We start from the raw sequence: 15,671 nt of genomic DNA on the forward strand, positions 1-15,671 counted from the left end.
CTGTGAAGGCTGAATGAAGCCCGCGCGAGTGGCCGTGCGCGGCACATCTGCAGGTTTGTACCGATTCGGACCCGCAGCCTCCTAGTGGACTCTTCCCCATCCCCCCGTTATCAGGGGGCAGGTGCTCAGCACGCTGAAAGATAGCTAATTAGGACCTGCTGGAAGAAAGGCAAACCCCGGTTCATTCTTAAAGAAGGTTCCCGAGTCTGTTCTGCCCTTTGTCTAAACCCCACGGTCACAGAAAAGGGCCATTGTGGTTCTAAGCGCTTCCAAAATCTGCAGCGAATATGCTTAATATTAACTTTAGTTTGTGAATGCACATCTGGCGCTAAAAACGCGTACCCAGACTCACCAGACCTTGCAATCTGGGAATGAAAACCGTCTGTACTTTTGAAAATTGCCTTCTAAGTTTTAAACCATTCGAAACCGTAGCAGTCAGCTTGCCTTTTTTATGCTTCATTTTACCCGGTAAGTGTCCTTTTCCTGAGCACTGTAAATGCAAGGTATTACCATTAACTAACGGCCTCGGAAGCTTGTCTCACTGCCATGAACTAACAGTCAACTAACATGTATTTGTCATAACTTTTCACTTGCAGTTTTGTCATGTGGTGATATGCCAATATGTTTAAAGGCCACAATGAAAACAACACCAACTAGATAGCAAAAACGAAGGAGTATTGCCCTAAAAATGAGACCGAAATGGTTTTTACATAATGTGGGCGGGCATGCTCTTTATCTAGAACTTATGCACATAGACACGATTTAAAAAAAAAAATTAAATGACTACTCATCGTCAATTATTAATTGTTGAATGATGTACCCCTTTTTTGTCCCAATTCAATAGTGAGCTCACAGTTGGGCACATCTAGGTACAGTAGATTACCATTCGATGACATGGGGCTTGATGTATGGAAGGGACCGAACTGTTGAGTCTCAATGAGGAGTTTGTTGATACATAGGGACCTTGACCCTTTATCTTCACCACTGCCTCAGCCGCCAGATTGAACCTCACCTCCTGCTCCATGAGACCTCCTTCCTCATCAGCACTTTGGGTATCAGCCAGTGCCTCCTCGAGGGACTCCCACCATAAGAGCACTCGTCATTCATTAGGTATCCAGTTCCTCTACGACGGACTCCCACCAGGAGAGCACTCTTCATCCTTTAGATAGCCAGTGCCTCCTCGAGGGACTCTCCACACGAGAGCACTCTTCACCCTTTAGGTAGCCAGTGCCTCCCGAGGGACACCCACCACGAGAGCACTCTTCAACCTTTAGGTGGCCAGGTGCTTCCTTGAGGGACTTCCATCATGAGAGCACTCGTCACCTTCTAGGTAGCCAGGTGCCTCCTCGAGGGACTCTCACCATGAGAGCACTCTTCACCCTTTAGGTAGCCAGTGCCTCCTCGAGGGACTCTCCACACGAGAGCACTCTTCACCCTTTAGGTAGCCAGTGCCTCCTCGAGGGACTCTCCACACGAGAGCACTCTTCACCCTTTACGTAGCCAGTGCCTCCTCGAGGGACTCTCCACACGAGAGCACTCTTCACCCTTTAGGTAGCCAGTGCCTCCTCGAGGGACTCTCCACACGAGAGCACTCTTCACCCTTTAGGTAGCCAGTGCCTCCCGAGGGACACCCACCACGAGAGCACTCTTCAACCTTTAGGTAGCCAGTGCCTCCCGAGGGACACCCACCACGAGAGCACTCTTCAACCTTTAGGTGGCCAGGTGCTTCCTTGAGGGACTTCCATCATGAGAGCACTCGTCACCTTCTAGGTAGCCAGGTGCCTCCTCGAGGGACTCTCACCATGAGAGCACTCTTCACCCTTTAGGTAGCCAGTGCCTCCTCGAGGGACTCTCCACACGAGAGCACTCTTCACCCTTTAGGTAGCCAGTGCCTCCTCGAGGGACTCTCCACACGAGAGCACTCTTCACCCTTTAGGTAGCCAGTGCCTCCTCGAGGGACTCTCCACACGAGAGCACTCTTCACCCTTTAGGTAGCCAGTGCCTCCCGAGGGACACCCACCACGAGAGCACTCTTCAACCTTTAGGTGGCCAGGTGCTTCCTTGAGGGACTTCCATCATGAGAGCACTCGTCACCTTCTAGGTAGCCAGGTGCCTCCTCGAGGGACTCTCACCACGAGAGCACTCGTCATCCATTAGGTACCAAGTTCCTCCACGACGGACTCCCACCACAAGAGCACTTGTCACCCTCCAGGTACCCAGGTGCCTCCTCGAGGGACTCTCCACACTAGAGCACTCGTCATCCATTAGGTAGGCAGGTGCCTCCTCGAGGGACTCCCACCATGAGAGCATTCATCACCCTCTAGGTAGCCAGGTGCCTCCTCGAGGGTCTTGTACCATGAGAGCACTCGTCACCCTCTAGGTAGCTCGGTGCCTCCTCGAGGGACTCCCACCATGAGAGTACTCATCACCCTTTAGGTAGCTCGGTGCCTCCTCGAGGGTCTTGTACCATGAGAGCACTCGTCACCCTCTAGGTAGCTCGGTGCCTCCTCGAGGGATTCCCACCATGAGAGTACTCATCACCCTTTAGGTAGCCAGGTGCCTCCTCGAGGGTCTTGTACCATGAGAGCACTCGTCACCCTCTAGGTAGCTCGGTGCCTCCTCGAGGGACTCCCACCATGAGAGTACTCATCACCCTTTAGGTAGCTCGGTGCCTCCTCGAGGGTCTTGTACCATGAGAGCACTCGTCACCCTCTAGGTAGCCAGCCAGGTGCCTCCTCGAGGGACTCCCACCACAAGAGCACTCATTACCCTTTGGTAGCCAGGTGCCTCCTTGAGGGACTTTCACCACGAGAGCACTCATTACCCTTTAGGTAGCTCGGTGCCTCTTCGAGGGACTCCCACCACAAGGGCACTGGCTAAGGGCACTTGTCATCCATTAGGTAGCCAGTGCCTCCTCGAGGGACTCTCCACACGAGAGCACTCTTCACCCTTTAGGTAGCCAGTGCCTCCTGAGGGACTCCCACCACGAGAGCACTCTTCAACCTTTAGGTGGCCAGGTGCTTCATTGAGGGACTCCCATCATGAGAGCACTCGTCACCTTCTAGGTAGCCAGGTGCCTCCTCGAGGGACTCTCACCATGAGAGCACTCGTCATCCATTAGGTACCAAGTTCCTCCACGACAGACTCCCACCACAAGAGCACTCATCACCCTCCAGGTACCCAGGTGCCTCCTCGATGGACTCTCCACACTAGAGCACTCGTCATCCATTAGGTAGACAGGTGCCTCCTCGAGGGACTCCCACCATGAGAGCACTCGTCATCCATTAGGTACCAAGTTCCTCCACGACGGACTCCTTTAGGTAGACAGGTGCCTCCTCAAGGGACTCCCACCATGAGAGCACTCATCACCCTCTAGGTAGCCAGGTGCCTCCTCGAGGGTCTTGTACCATGAGAGCACTCGTCACCCTCTAGGTAGCTCGGTGCCTCCTCGAGGGACTCCCACCATGAGAGTACTCATCACCCTTTAGGTAGCTCGGTGCCTCCTCGAGGGTCTTGTACCATGAGAGCACTCGTCACCCTCTAGGTAGCCAGCCAGGTGCCTCCTCGAGGGACTCCCACCACAAGAGCACTCATTACCCTTTGGTAGCCAGGTGCCTCCTTGAGGGACTTTCACCACGAGAGCACTCATTACCCTTTAGGTAGCTCGGTGCCTCTTCGAGGGACTCCCACCAAAGGGCACTGGCTAAGGGCACTTGTCACCCTTTAGGTAGCCAGTACCTCCTCGAGGGACTCCCAACACGAGAGCACTCATCACCCTTTAGGAAGCAAGCTAACGCCCTGACTCTTCTGTGCAGGTCCCACAGAGCAGACTGCGAGGCACCTTAGGGAATCGCATAGGGTTGCATCATTCAAGGCAGGACCAGTTGGCCTGTCCCATTACAGACCTTAAGATCCAAGGTTGTATCAAAAAGTTTTTAATTCACTGTGTAGTACTGAGGTCCTGAGGAATTGCCAGATTAACAAGAAACATGTCGACCTAAACAGAGGGTTGCAGATATTTTCGCCGCAAATACTCGTGGCGTCTATCTCCCCTCCCACTATTTTAACCAAGGGAGTTAGCCACGCCTTTAAAGTTCCTTGTGGACTAACCCACCTTTTTTAATTCACCACCACTTTTCCACGACTACACATTCACCTGCCCTCTCACACGCATGCACCATATGGCTGGAACAAAAGATCTCCGCTAAAGAGCCCCTTCGCGGGTGCCCGTCAGACATTGCAGCGCCAGTCTGACGAGGAGCAGGACCCATATGATGAAGCATGACACCTAGCTTGCTGGGTGTGTGAGGGTTCTAGTTCCCAAGAGGGAATTCCCCCTTCCTTCTTCCCTCTTGGTTAATTCCTTCTACACCATACACACACATACCCTTTCTACCCAGCCCTACCGGGGAACTTTGTGATTCTCGTTTGTTGCTGGTAGGGTGAGCCTACCATGATCACAGGTTTATGTGTGGGGCCCTCAAAGGGACCCATCTAGAAATAAAGTACATTATACATTTTTTTCCAAAGTGGGATTCCCAAATCCTGTGCCGGATTTGTTAAATCTAGTCCCACTGCTGTGCTTGACCAACTGTCACACATGGGGTTTGGCACAGGGCCTTGTTGAAGGTCTGGTCTTCTGGCAAACTCTCTGCTACACATGCCTTACTCAGGAGGCTTGGTTGCCTGCAGCCGGTTGAGATTTAGGCCAGGTTCTTTCGCCATGCACAGTGGCGATTACCTCACTCGGCAGGTTGGACACAAGAAACTGTTGCATTGCCTTGTGGTTAAAAATCCTATAAATTCACTTAAATAAACTAAGATTAAAGTAAAATTATGGTTAGCTTTGGTTATATCATTGTAATGTATGCTTAGAATATCACTTTAAAACACAGCTAAATTGTAGCTATAGTTGCAAATTAAATCTGAAAACAAAGCACTGAAATTCACAAGCTATGGCTTGGACCACAATCTATAACATGCAAAACAGACAGGCAAAAGCCTAACTCACGTATGAAATTGAGTGCTTAGGGAAGGAATAGGTCGGGGGAAGTGGGTGGAGGGGAGGCAACAGGGGGGGGCAGGGGCGAAGGAGCAGGGAGGCACTCGATGCTGGGTGCAGGGAGGCCTTTAAAATGTAATAAAAGCCAGGGACAGGTGAATAAAGCCATGGACACATTTGGGGAGAGGGAAAAGGGAGCTACACATAGTGGTGCTAAGTGGGAGCATTGTTGAGGGAAAACAGCACACAAGGGAGATAGCCAGGAAATGCATGCACTCTCGAAAGGTAAAGGCAAAAACGTTCCCTGAATGGGAGTAGTGGAAGGCCACAAGCCAGCCAATCAAAAGGTTGGTAAAGAGTTTATGCTCCAGGGATTGACAAACACGAGAAAGTGAAAAAAAGCCATTGAATAAGAAGCAAGTAAATAAGAGTGACAAGAAAGTCAACCAATAATAGGCAATGGACGGAGTCTACGCCCATTGATGGTTTTTGGTGTGGTCCTCAAGAGGCTTTCACCTCCAGACAGCCAAAAGCTGTCTGCTAGATAAGACCCAAAACAACTGTGCATATTTCTCTAAAGGTTAAACATACTATTAACCTGTATTATGCCTTAATGCAGGCCAGGCTTGATTACTTTTGCCAAAATATTTCTGATGACCGTTTCTGAATCTTGCCCAGTGTCTCCCGGCTTAGGAAATGTCAGCGTTTGGATCTGAAAGCAAAAATGAAGCCTTGTGTCCCTTGGTTCAGTCTTTATCGTAACTAAAGTTGATGTCTGTTTGTTGGTGGGCAATAGTTCTAAAGTCACAAATAAACATAGTGATTGTGGACATTTTTCTTTTCAACATACATTTCATTATCCGAAGTTGGTAGTACAAAGGATTTAATTTTTCAGGCACAAAGTCCTCCTAGTGGGCTTGTACTTGGCTTCGGGCAACACATCCTAAATAGCAGGTAAAACCTTCCTTCTACTGTCATAATTATGGTTACTTCGTTTATAATCACTTCCCAACATCTGTGTTAACTATGATGATGCTCTTGATATCCAGGGCTTCACAAGTCCACAGAGTGCTGCATGGAATAGAAAGGAAAGCTTACTGATTTAAAAGACTACTCTGTCCAAATTTCTCCTACAATTTAACCCCTTGCATGCGGGGCTCATTCCCCCGCTGTGATGGGGGGAGGAGAGGCGCACACAGCGCCCCGGTGCTCATGATGAGCTCAGCTCGTCATGAGCCACGGTGGTCGTGTGCTCATGACGAGCTGAGCTCGTCATGACCACACCCGTTTGCGTAGAACGTTCGCACAGCAGGGGAATTAGCCCAGCGTGCGAGCGTTCCAACGGTCATGACAAGCTGAGCTCATCATGAGCACACGAGCACCGTGGCTCATGACGAGCTGAGCTCGTCATGAGCGTTCAAGAGGTTAACAAGCTTATTTTCAGATAACTTAAGATATTTATGCAGGAATTATTTATTATCTTAGTGGTTTAGAACCAAGTAAGAAAAGCATTGTTTTATTTGCAGCTTTTCCATTATCACAGGTAGCTGTCTTGCTTCTTTCTTTTTGCCGTCTCATTATGAAATTTGTAGCAATTTATTTTCTTTATAGCATGCTTTCAAGGCTTTCAGCTGAGTCTGTAGTGTTTTTGTTGTAGCAAGCATGACTGATTCAGCTGCTTACTACTTAATAGGTACTTACTACCACATCAGGAAAGGGAGTAGGAATATAATCGCAGCTACCATAAAAAAAGTAAAGTATTGATGAACAGACCCCACATAACCTGCCTGTTTATTACATATATGGTTTTAATTATCCAGTCAACATATTCTTCCATCTGGAGGTCTTGATTATACTTATCAGTATTTTCAGAGGCCCTTCTTTTCTGCTTCCATCAACCCTTTGCTTCTCTCTTCCTACTATGTGAGTATCTCCATTCCTCTTTCCTTCACAGTGTGTTTCTCATCCATTCCTTGATATGCTATCTGATCAACCCTGCAAGATCAAAGAATCCTAGAGCTGCTCCTTTCTGGAGCTGATTTTCTCTATACCTATATGCTAATGAGAGGGCCCAGCGAAATCCAGATATGTTATGTATATTTGTAAAGTGCCCTATCAGCCGCGAGGGTATCCTGGCACTGAGCACGTATGTGTGCCGATCCCACCTATGGTCGATTGATTCATTGAAAAGCTAGGTTTTCATCTCCTTGTGGAATTCAAGAAATTCAAGGAATTGAAAATAGGGTCTGTAATGAGAGTTACTGGCTTCATTGGGATAGCAAATTGTGGTCCTTCACACAGAGATGCAACACACACCTGTGTGAAACACCCTAGGGAAATATCAAGGAAACAGGCATGAAAACACCAATTACTGCATGATATTCCATAAAAACTTGTAATATCTGATTATTTCCTGAGGATTGCAAGGGCCCAGGTAACTGTAATTCCAGGAGCAGAAAAATGACGAAGATTATTTTTGGAAAATCAATATGAGGCTAATAGTGTGCGTTTTGAAACATATTTTATGTGCTCTAAACATTACTGCTAGAAAATTTGTCTTTCTTCCGTCTAAAAAGTACAAGGGTTCAGTTTCTGAATTTTACCAAGTGCTGAGAAGCTTCACAGTAGAACGTTTCTACATGCAATCTTTAAAAATGTATATTAATATATTTAAAGCCGAAAAGTGGGTTTGTACTAGTAAAGTTGGATTATTGTTCAGTATGCTAGATTACTTTAATGCCACAGCAATATTTGATTTTAACTCAAAATAATGTTCTTTTTTAAATTTATTTTGTGTAGGCCTCAGTATTCGCGGAGCACAGGAAGAGGACCCCCCAGATCCGCAGCTAATGAGACTGGACAATATGCTTTTGGCAGAGGGGGTTTCGGGGCCAGAAAAAGGTGGTGGATCAGCAGCAGCAGCTGCTGCAGCGGCAGCGTCTGGAGGGTCTTCTGATAATTCTATCGAACATTCCGATTACAGAGCCAAGCTGACCCAGATCAGACAAATATATCACACAGAGCTGGAGAAATACGAACAGGTCAGACATCTCGTTCATATTACATTTGGCTTCAGAGGCCAGTTGACTATTCAGTTTTCTTTAGCTTCTTAAAAGGTAGAAGTATAGACATATGCTCTCACAAGATCGAAAGATGAATAAGATCTTTCCTTTTTGTACATTGTCTTCATTTGAGTGTTTTTACACATTGGGCACTAAGTGACTGCAGTACAGCAAAACAGACCATTCAGGTGAGATTTTGGGTTCAAAAATTGTTTTTGGTGATGGGTTATCGACAAAATACTATAGTATCCTTTACTTCGCGCAGAAGAGTCTACCAGGCGTTATTCCATCAAATCATATTAGGGCCAAAATGATCAGGCTAGTTAGCACTAGAGGGTCCTAAGGAAAAAGTGCAGTTTAAAAAATATATAAATTGATAATATTACATAATACTTAGATTCTGATTCACAAAGAATGCCAGAAATTCCTCCCGTAAGGGTACTCCAATATTTGGAGCGAACTTCCAACTGCTTTTGAATTAAGAAAGAATTCAATAAATACTCCAAGGATGTTGAAACTGTCACATTTTTCTGCAAGTACTCAGGGAATGCGAATAAAGGGAGTGAATATTTACAAATGCAAAGTAATTGCGAACTTGTTTTTCTTCACCATTGAGTATTTCAGGGTGGCAAAATGCCTGCAAATGTTTTGTGAATTACAACATTGAATATGTCCTGGTAAAGTTGCCATTAAGTACCTGAGTATCACTTAAGTGCACTGATAGCTCTGTGAATCTGCCGAATACGTTTTGTGCAATTACGGAACCATTCCTTTTTGACACATGCACAATTATTACCATTGAGCCATTAACAACAAACTGTAAATAACACATGTATAATGTAGTTATCCTGGTATTCTTTAAAACAACAACCTTTCAATGGGGCTATTGAGCAAGCTACAACATAGTTTCTATTGTTGAGTCACGCTCCCATGTACCCATCTGCATCTCCTTAATTTTCTCCTACAGCTTCCACCCCTTCCATCACCAAAGCTCAGTTAATGATGATTTAATCAGGAGCATTCTACATTCCACCTGTATGTTTTTCATAAATGTATTTTGAGAATTTTTCATAATGTACTCTGACAGCTCTTTCTTGTTTTCTGAGACGAGTAATTTTAAGTCAAAAGATTCATTGAAAGTGTTATCTTACTCAACATGGAGATTAATGTAGAATCTACAGATTATATTTCTGATCGGAATTGCAATTGAATTCCGAATTCCGTTTTATACCCACGTGAATCAGTGTAAACTGAAGGGGTCTCCTCTAAAAATCTGTATGCCAAAAGTTGAACTTGTGAGCAATATTTACATGTTACAATTCTCAGAATCATGGTTTGCTGTGAATCCTGAAATTCCTCATAGTACAGAAAATGTGCAAACAATAGTGGAAAACATTAACCTGCAATGGGTTCAAAGATCCCACCGAAAATCCACATATTTTTCATAGAATCAAAGTGGAAGCACTTGGATATGACCAACTTGGAACTTTGTTGTTGTGAAAAATCAAGTGTTTGAATTTGCACTCGGCACCACTAAGGATTCTGCAGTGCATTATCCAGGCTTACTACTGTTTGTTGAAGGCAGGAGTTAAAACTCATGCGAACACACACACACTCTCTCACACACACATACACACTCTATAACACAGACACACATATATATCTATATACGTGTGTGTGTATATATATATATATATATATATATATATATATATATATATATATATATATATATATATATGCAACAACTGCAGCCTCCCAGAGCTCCGTTTCACACGACCATGGAAAACCACTCGAATCCAGCGTAATTGAAGGCACAAAGGTTTATTTAAAAGCTGAGTCTAACAAAATCTGACGCGTTTCAGGCATCCGCCCTTGCTCACAGACAGTCAGTAAGTAAAACAACCACAGTTAAATACCCAGTGATCCACAGTTTTTTTCAAGTTAAATTTTTTTCTTCTTTCTCTTGCATTACACCATGTGATCATAGAGGGTGAGGACATACTACATTTATAGTACTACGTAGTCTGTTTTCCAAACAATTTCTGCCAGGGTCTGTTTCAAACAGTGCAAAATGGTTATAAAATTCACATTTTGATGGTCTTTACATACATCCTTATAAGATACATTGCAAAACCAATATATATTAAAGTGGACACTTGACATTCCAAACTAGGCAAAGTGACTGCATATAATGCTAAAATAGTCCGTCACTGTTGTATTTTGCTGAAATTGACATTAATCCAATGCAATACTATGGATTAAACCTTACCCATGTGCAAATGAGCAATAAAGTGCAATTTGCGCTAATCTATAGAAAATGTGGGTTACCAAGTTTAAGCAAATGATAAGAATCATGTAAAAATATATATACACATTTTTACAGTAAAATGCTAATGTAATTTGTGCAAATTCTTGCCATTGTGCAGGCAATATCTTAAAAAATGAACCCAAGCAGTAGAATTTCGATGAATAAGATTAGGTTTTGATTTTAAATACCCTTATAAAGTGCCAATGCAAAGTGCAAATTACGCGACTATAAGTATAGTCAAATAAAGTGACAAATGCATTTTGGTGCAAATTACGCAATAATGTAAATAGTTAAATGCAATGCAGCAAAATAAAAGGGGAAGGATCTTTAGTAATCAAACGTAGTACAGCAACAACATTGTTTGTGCCAAAAATGCAAATAAGGACAGTAGTTAAAAGCCAATTTGAAATAACGAACTAATTGAGGAGAGAGACCACTGTTGAATCTTGTCAAAGCAGTTATGGGTAAGGAAACAGAAATTCACATATAGTACCCAATGTCTATGTCCAAAGATAAAATAAGATAAAGTGCTACCCAAATTATAATTAGAATAAGGGGAAGCTTGTATGGTAACAACCATGAAGCCATAAGTGATAGGGAAAAGGGGAAATGGTAAGTAAACGAAATTCTTTTAAAAATCAACATGGAGGTGCTTAGAGGCTCGCACTTCATCTAACCTGAAATAGTAAGTGAAAATGTCTATAGGAAAACATGCAAATCATCTGTGGTATTAAGCCCATTAGGGAATCTGCTATCTAGTTCTAAGAAAAATTGAGACTCCAGTCTCCTCAGCATCCTGTCTCTATCGCCACCCCTCAGAGGCTTATTCACTGAGGCGATGACGAAATAGTTTAAGCATTGTAGATCATTTTTGTGATTGGTTTTAAAATGCCTGGCCACCGGGTATGAAGAATCGTTGTTTACGATGGCTCGCAGGTGCTGGAGGATCCTGACATGCACCGGCTGTCGTGTACTCCCGACATATCTAAGACCACATGTGCATGTCAGGACGTATATAGCGAATTCAGTCTTGCAAGTGAACTGACCCTTGATGTTAACTGGATCTGGGCTAAAAGGTGTATAATACTGGGTGGTAGTTTTACCAAATTTGCACGCCCTACAGGAGGTGCAGCGTTTGAACCCAAACCGGGATTTCATCCACTCCTCTTTTTTCCTAAGTTCAGGGAAGTCATGACAAATGTGTGTCCTAAGGGAAGGGCCCTTCCGAAAGGTCACAGTTGGACCGTTAGGCAATCGTGGTTTTAACACCAAATCTGTTTTCAAAACTGACCATCTCCGTGTTACAATGGACCTAATTTGTCTGGCTTGTCTACTGTAGGAAGTTATAAGTCTTGGTGCCTGGGTATTATCATCAAGACCACTCGCTGACTCTTTGTTGTGAGTCATGTCAAGCAGGGAATCAAGGGTTCTACTTTTGGTTTTCTGCACTGCCAATTTCAGGACAGATTGACAATAACCCCTCTGTCTGAACCTTTCCAGGGCTTCCATAGTGCAGTCTTCAAGATCTTTTTCAGTACTGCATATTCTTTTGATCCTGAGTAGCTCGCCAAAAGGAATGTTATCCACTACATGTCGTGGATGCGCACTGCTGGCGTGAAGGATACAATTGCCAGCTGTGCTTTTTCTATGTAGTTTGGTTGCCAGATGCCCATTGTGCACACATATATGTTAACATCCAGAAATTCTGCCTCACAGTAACTGATAGATTTGGTGAATTTCAGATTTTCAAGATTGGTATTTAAACTTGTAACAAAATTGTCTGCACTGTTCAAATCCCCACGCCATAAAACAAAAACATCATCAATATAACGAATCCACAACAAAACATGTTCATCAAAAATATTAGCGTGTTGTCGCCTGAGGACCTGCTCCTCCCACCAGCCTACGTGTAAACACGCATAGCTGGGAGAAAAGCAGGCCCCCATAGCAACTCCACGCTTCTGAATATATATCTCATTCCCAAATAGAAAGAAGTTATTGTTAAGACACCACGTAGTCAACTCCATCAGTACTTTGTTATGATGATAACAATTCATGGGCCTTTTTCCAAGAAAGAATTTGAGCGCTTTAAGCCCAGATATATGCTCTATGCTCATGTAGAGCGATTCTATGTCCAAAGTGATCATTAACATATCATTGCTCCATGGGATATTTTTAATTTTAGCAATGAAATCCCCAGTGTCCTTAACATAAGTAGGTAGATTTTTAACCAAGTCCTGCAGGAAATAGTCAATGTATTGTGTGACATGTTCTGCCACTCCCGCAATGGCCGAGATGATAGGCCGGCCAGGGACAGGTGTCACCTGCTTGTGGATCTTTGGGAGTAGGTATAACTTGGGCAATACTGGGAACTCGACATGAAGAAATTCAAATTCCTGGGAGGAGATCATGCCATCTCTCTTGCATCTGTACTACAACTTTTTAATGCATCCTTTGCATCATTAAAATGTTTAATATTTGTTTTAGAATAGCATGTTGGGTCATTCAACTGTCTCCTCGCCTCCTCAATATAAGCTTCTTGGGGCCAAATAACTACATTGCCACCCTTGTCTGCAGTAGTAACAATGATTTTATAGTCATTGCCCAATTTTTTGATGAGTGATAGGTAATATATATACACGTACTCAACCCGGACTTGTGTTAACAAGCAGAAATGATTTTTAAATAACACAGAGGTGCAGCGTGTGTTGATATGCGGGTGTGAATCAACATTTAGCATATTTGAAACGTATTGGAATAAGGGCACAAAGGAATGTTTTAATTTCATTTAGTTGCGTTTTTTTGATAAAGAGTGTAAAAAGACTGCCATGATACTAAAATGTGCAAGTCATGAACTTCTCTATGTCCATACACGGGGAGTAACCGTGTAACCTTAGCAACAGCTAGATGAAACCAGTATGGTAATTGAACCCATGTAATCATGTATGTGTATAAATACCTAAGGAAAATGTAATGCAGATGTAGTGAACAAGGTGGGAGCAAGCCGCCAAAACGCGTCTAAGCAGCAACTGATCATTTAAATAAATTGTTTGGATTCAGATTCACGGAGTCAGCGCCGTTTTTATTTAAAGTTTGGAGTGGTAAAGAATATATATATATATATATATATATATATCAATAATTATTTATACTTTAGGTTCCACGAAAGAGAAAGGCTGTCACTATTTTCCTTCACAATTCTATATGACTTAACAATTCTACCCTTTCTCACTGGACATGCAACCACATATATTCCCAGGAGTGAGTTCAAACAGAACAGACGATCATGTAAATGAGGCTGTAATTTACTCTCAGTATGGTAACAAAATCACTTTGCCTGAAGTGTAGGCATCTTTCTCAAGGATGTACCCAGATTTTAATTATCTAAATGTAAATACTTAACGAATTTTACTTAGAGTAATGAGCTAAAGTGCACACCACATAAATGAGATGTTCTAATTAATCATGTATGAACTACTGGTTTAAAGGAAAGCTCTCTGAATTCAGTGAATGTTGGGCTTTTGCCAACTTGCTAATCAATCCTTGCGTTCATAGATGGTTTCACTTGATGCGGTGTCGGGCATTCAGCAAATGTTATAGGGATATCACGAATTTGTACGCAAAGGAAATGTTTAGTTTTAACCCTTTAATATTCGCACAATGTACCTCGAAACTGTTTTACTCCTAGCTTGGAGAACGTAAAATAAAATTATATTATATAAGGGACATTAAAAGGCGAACTTCGCCGTTACACCAAAGCATCCACCAGAAAGCATGGGCAATACTAATTGCTCTGGTGATGCCTCCGAGCCTTTTGACTTTGCCAGTGTTTGTTTTGTTTTGCTGTGGCATTTATTAAACATTGTTGTGGGAGCTACCAGGTCCTCATCAATAAAAGGAAACTGGAAAAATAAACTAAAAAGCACACATTGCCATCCGTCGTAGCCTCTGGCACTGAGGGGGACCACATTGTGTGCAGGCTGCTCCTTGTGAAGAGCAGGATGCTGCCATACACAGTGATGTTAGCCAATGGCTGAAGTAGGCTGCCATAGACAGTGATGTTAGCCAATGGCTGAAGTAGGCTGCCATACACAGTGATGTTAGCCAATGGCTGAAGTAGGCTGCCATAGACAGTGATGTTAGCCAATGGCTGAAGTAGGCTGCCATACACAGCGATGTTAGCCAATGGCTGAAGTAGGCTGCCATACACAGCGATGTTAGCCGATGCCTTAAGAAGGCTGCCATATACAGGGATGTTAGCCAATGGCTGAAGTAGGCTGCCATACGCAGCGATGTTAGCCAATGGCTGAAGTAGGCTGCCATACACAGCGATGTTAGTCAATGGCTGAAGTAGGCTGCCATACGCAGCGATGTTAGTCAATGGCTGAAGTAGGCTGCCATACACAGCGATGTTAGTCAATGGCTGAAGTAGGCTGCCATACGCAGCGATGTTAGCCAATGGCTGAAGTAGGCTGCCATACGCAGCGATGTTTGCCAATGGCTGAAGTAGGCTGCCCATACGCAGCGATGTTAGTCAATGGCTGAAGTAGGCTGCCATACACAGCGATGTTAGCCAATGGCTGAAGTAGGCTGCCATACGCAGCGATGTTAGTCAATGGCTGAAGTAGGCTGGCCCATTGCTCATGCTGTATGCTATAGTGTGGGAAAAATATGAACAACACAGCAACAAACCATTGGACAAAAAAGGCACGGTGAAGGCCCCTCCCTACAAGTATGTTACTAAAGCCTAAAGGTCCCAGCTGACACCAGACCCAAACATTGAAGATTTGAATTACCCTATTTTTAATCACGTCATTAACACTTCCATTATTGTTTGACGATTATGATATTCAGCAGCTGGCCATGTTCCACGTACAGCAGAAATACCATTCTCCATCAGACAGCTCCATGGCAAAGCCATTGAAGCAAAGACGATGAGTGTACAGCATCTGCCGTGATGATAGCGGGAGAGCTTCTTCTCGAATATACCTTCTGGGTGGCACAAATGACTCGCATTATTCACAGAGAGCAACTCTTCGAGATTTGTCTAAAAAAGAAAGCTTCTCGTTCGCTTTTAAATGCTGTTCTAGGTTCTTAGTTCACACCTAAAGCCTAGCATATTTCCACAGTAATTGCTGGGACAAGCACATCATCTTCTTGATACTTGGCGCTTTGGAGCACTTTTATCCACACGCATCCCTCAACACAACAACAACAACATTTTAAAAGGAGTCCTTTTGAAAAACAATGAAATGGGAACTTCCTGTCGAGGGCAAAACAAATGGAGAATATGTTG

At 43.8% G+C, this 15,671-nt stretch overlaps 1 protein-coding gene across 6 annotated transcripts in view; it reads left to right on the forward strand.

The window, feature by feature from the left end:
• PBX3 (PBX homeobox 3) overlaps positions 1-15,671 on the forward strand; it is a 339,539-nt gene that overhangs the window by 216,021 nt on the left and 107,847 nt on the right. For all 6 annotated transcript variants that reach the window (XR_015296107.1, XR_015296106.1, XM_086924707.1 and 3 more), the window contains exon 3: positions 7,802-8,043. Coding sequence is in view for 4 of the 6 variants with exons in the window: in XM_086924707.1 (XP_086780833.1) it covers positions 7,802-8,043 (242 nt within the window). In the remaining 2 variants the exon portion in view is untranslated. The remainder of the gene's footprint in view (positions 1-7,801; positions 8,044-15,671) is intronic.

The sequence above is a fragment of the Lissotriton vulgaris genome, chromosome 5 (assembly GCF_964263255.1).
Source record: "Lissotriton vulgaris chromosome 5, aLisVul1.2, whole genome shotgun sequence".
Taxonomy (NCBI): domain Eukaryota; kingdom Metazoa; phylum Chordata; class Amphibia; order Caudata; family Salamandridae; genus Lissotriton; species Lissotriton vulgaris.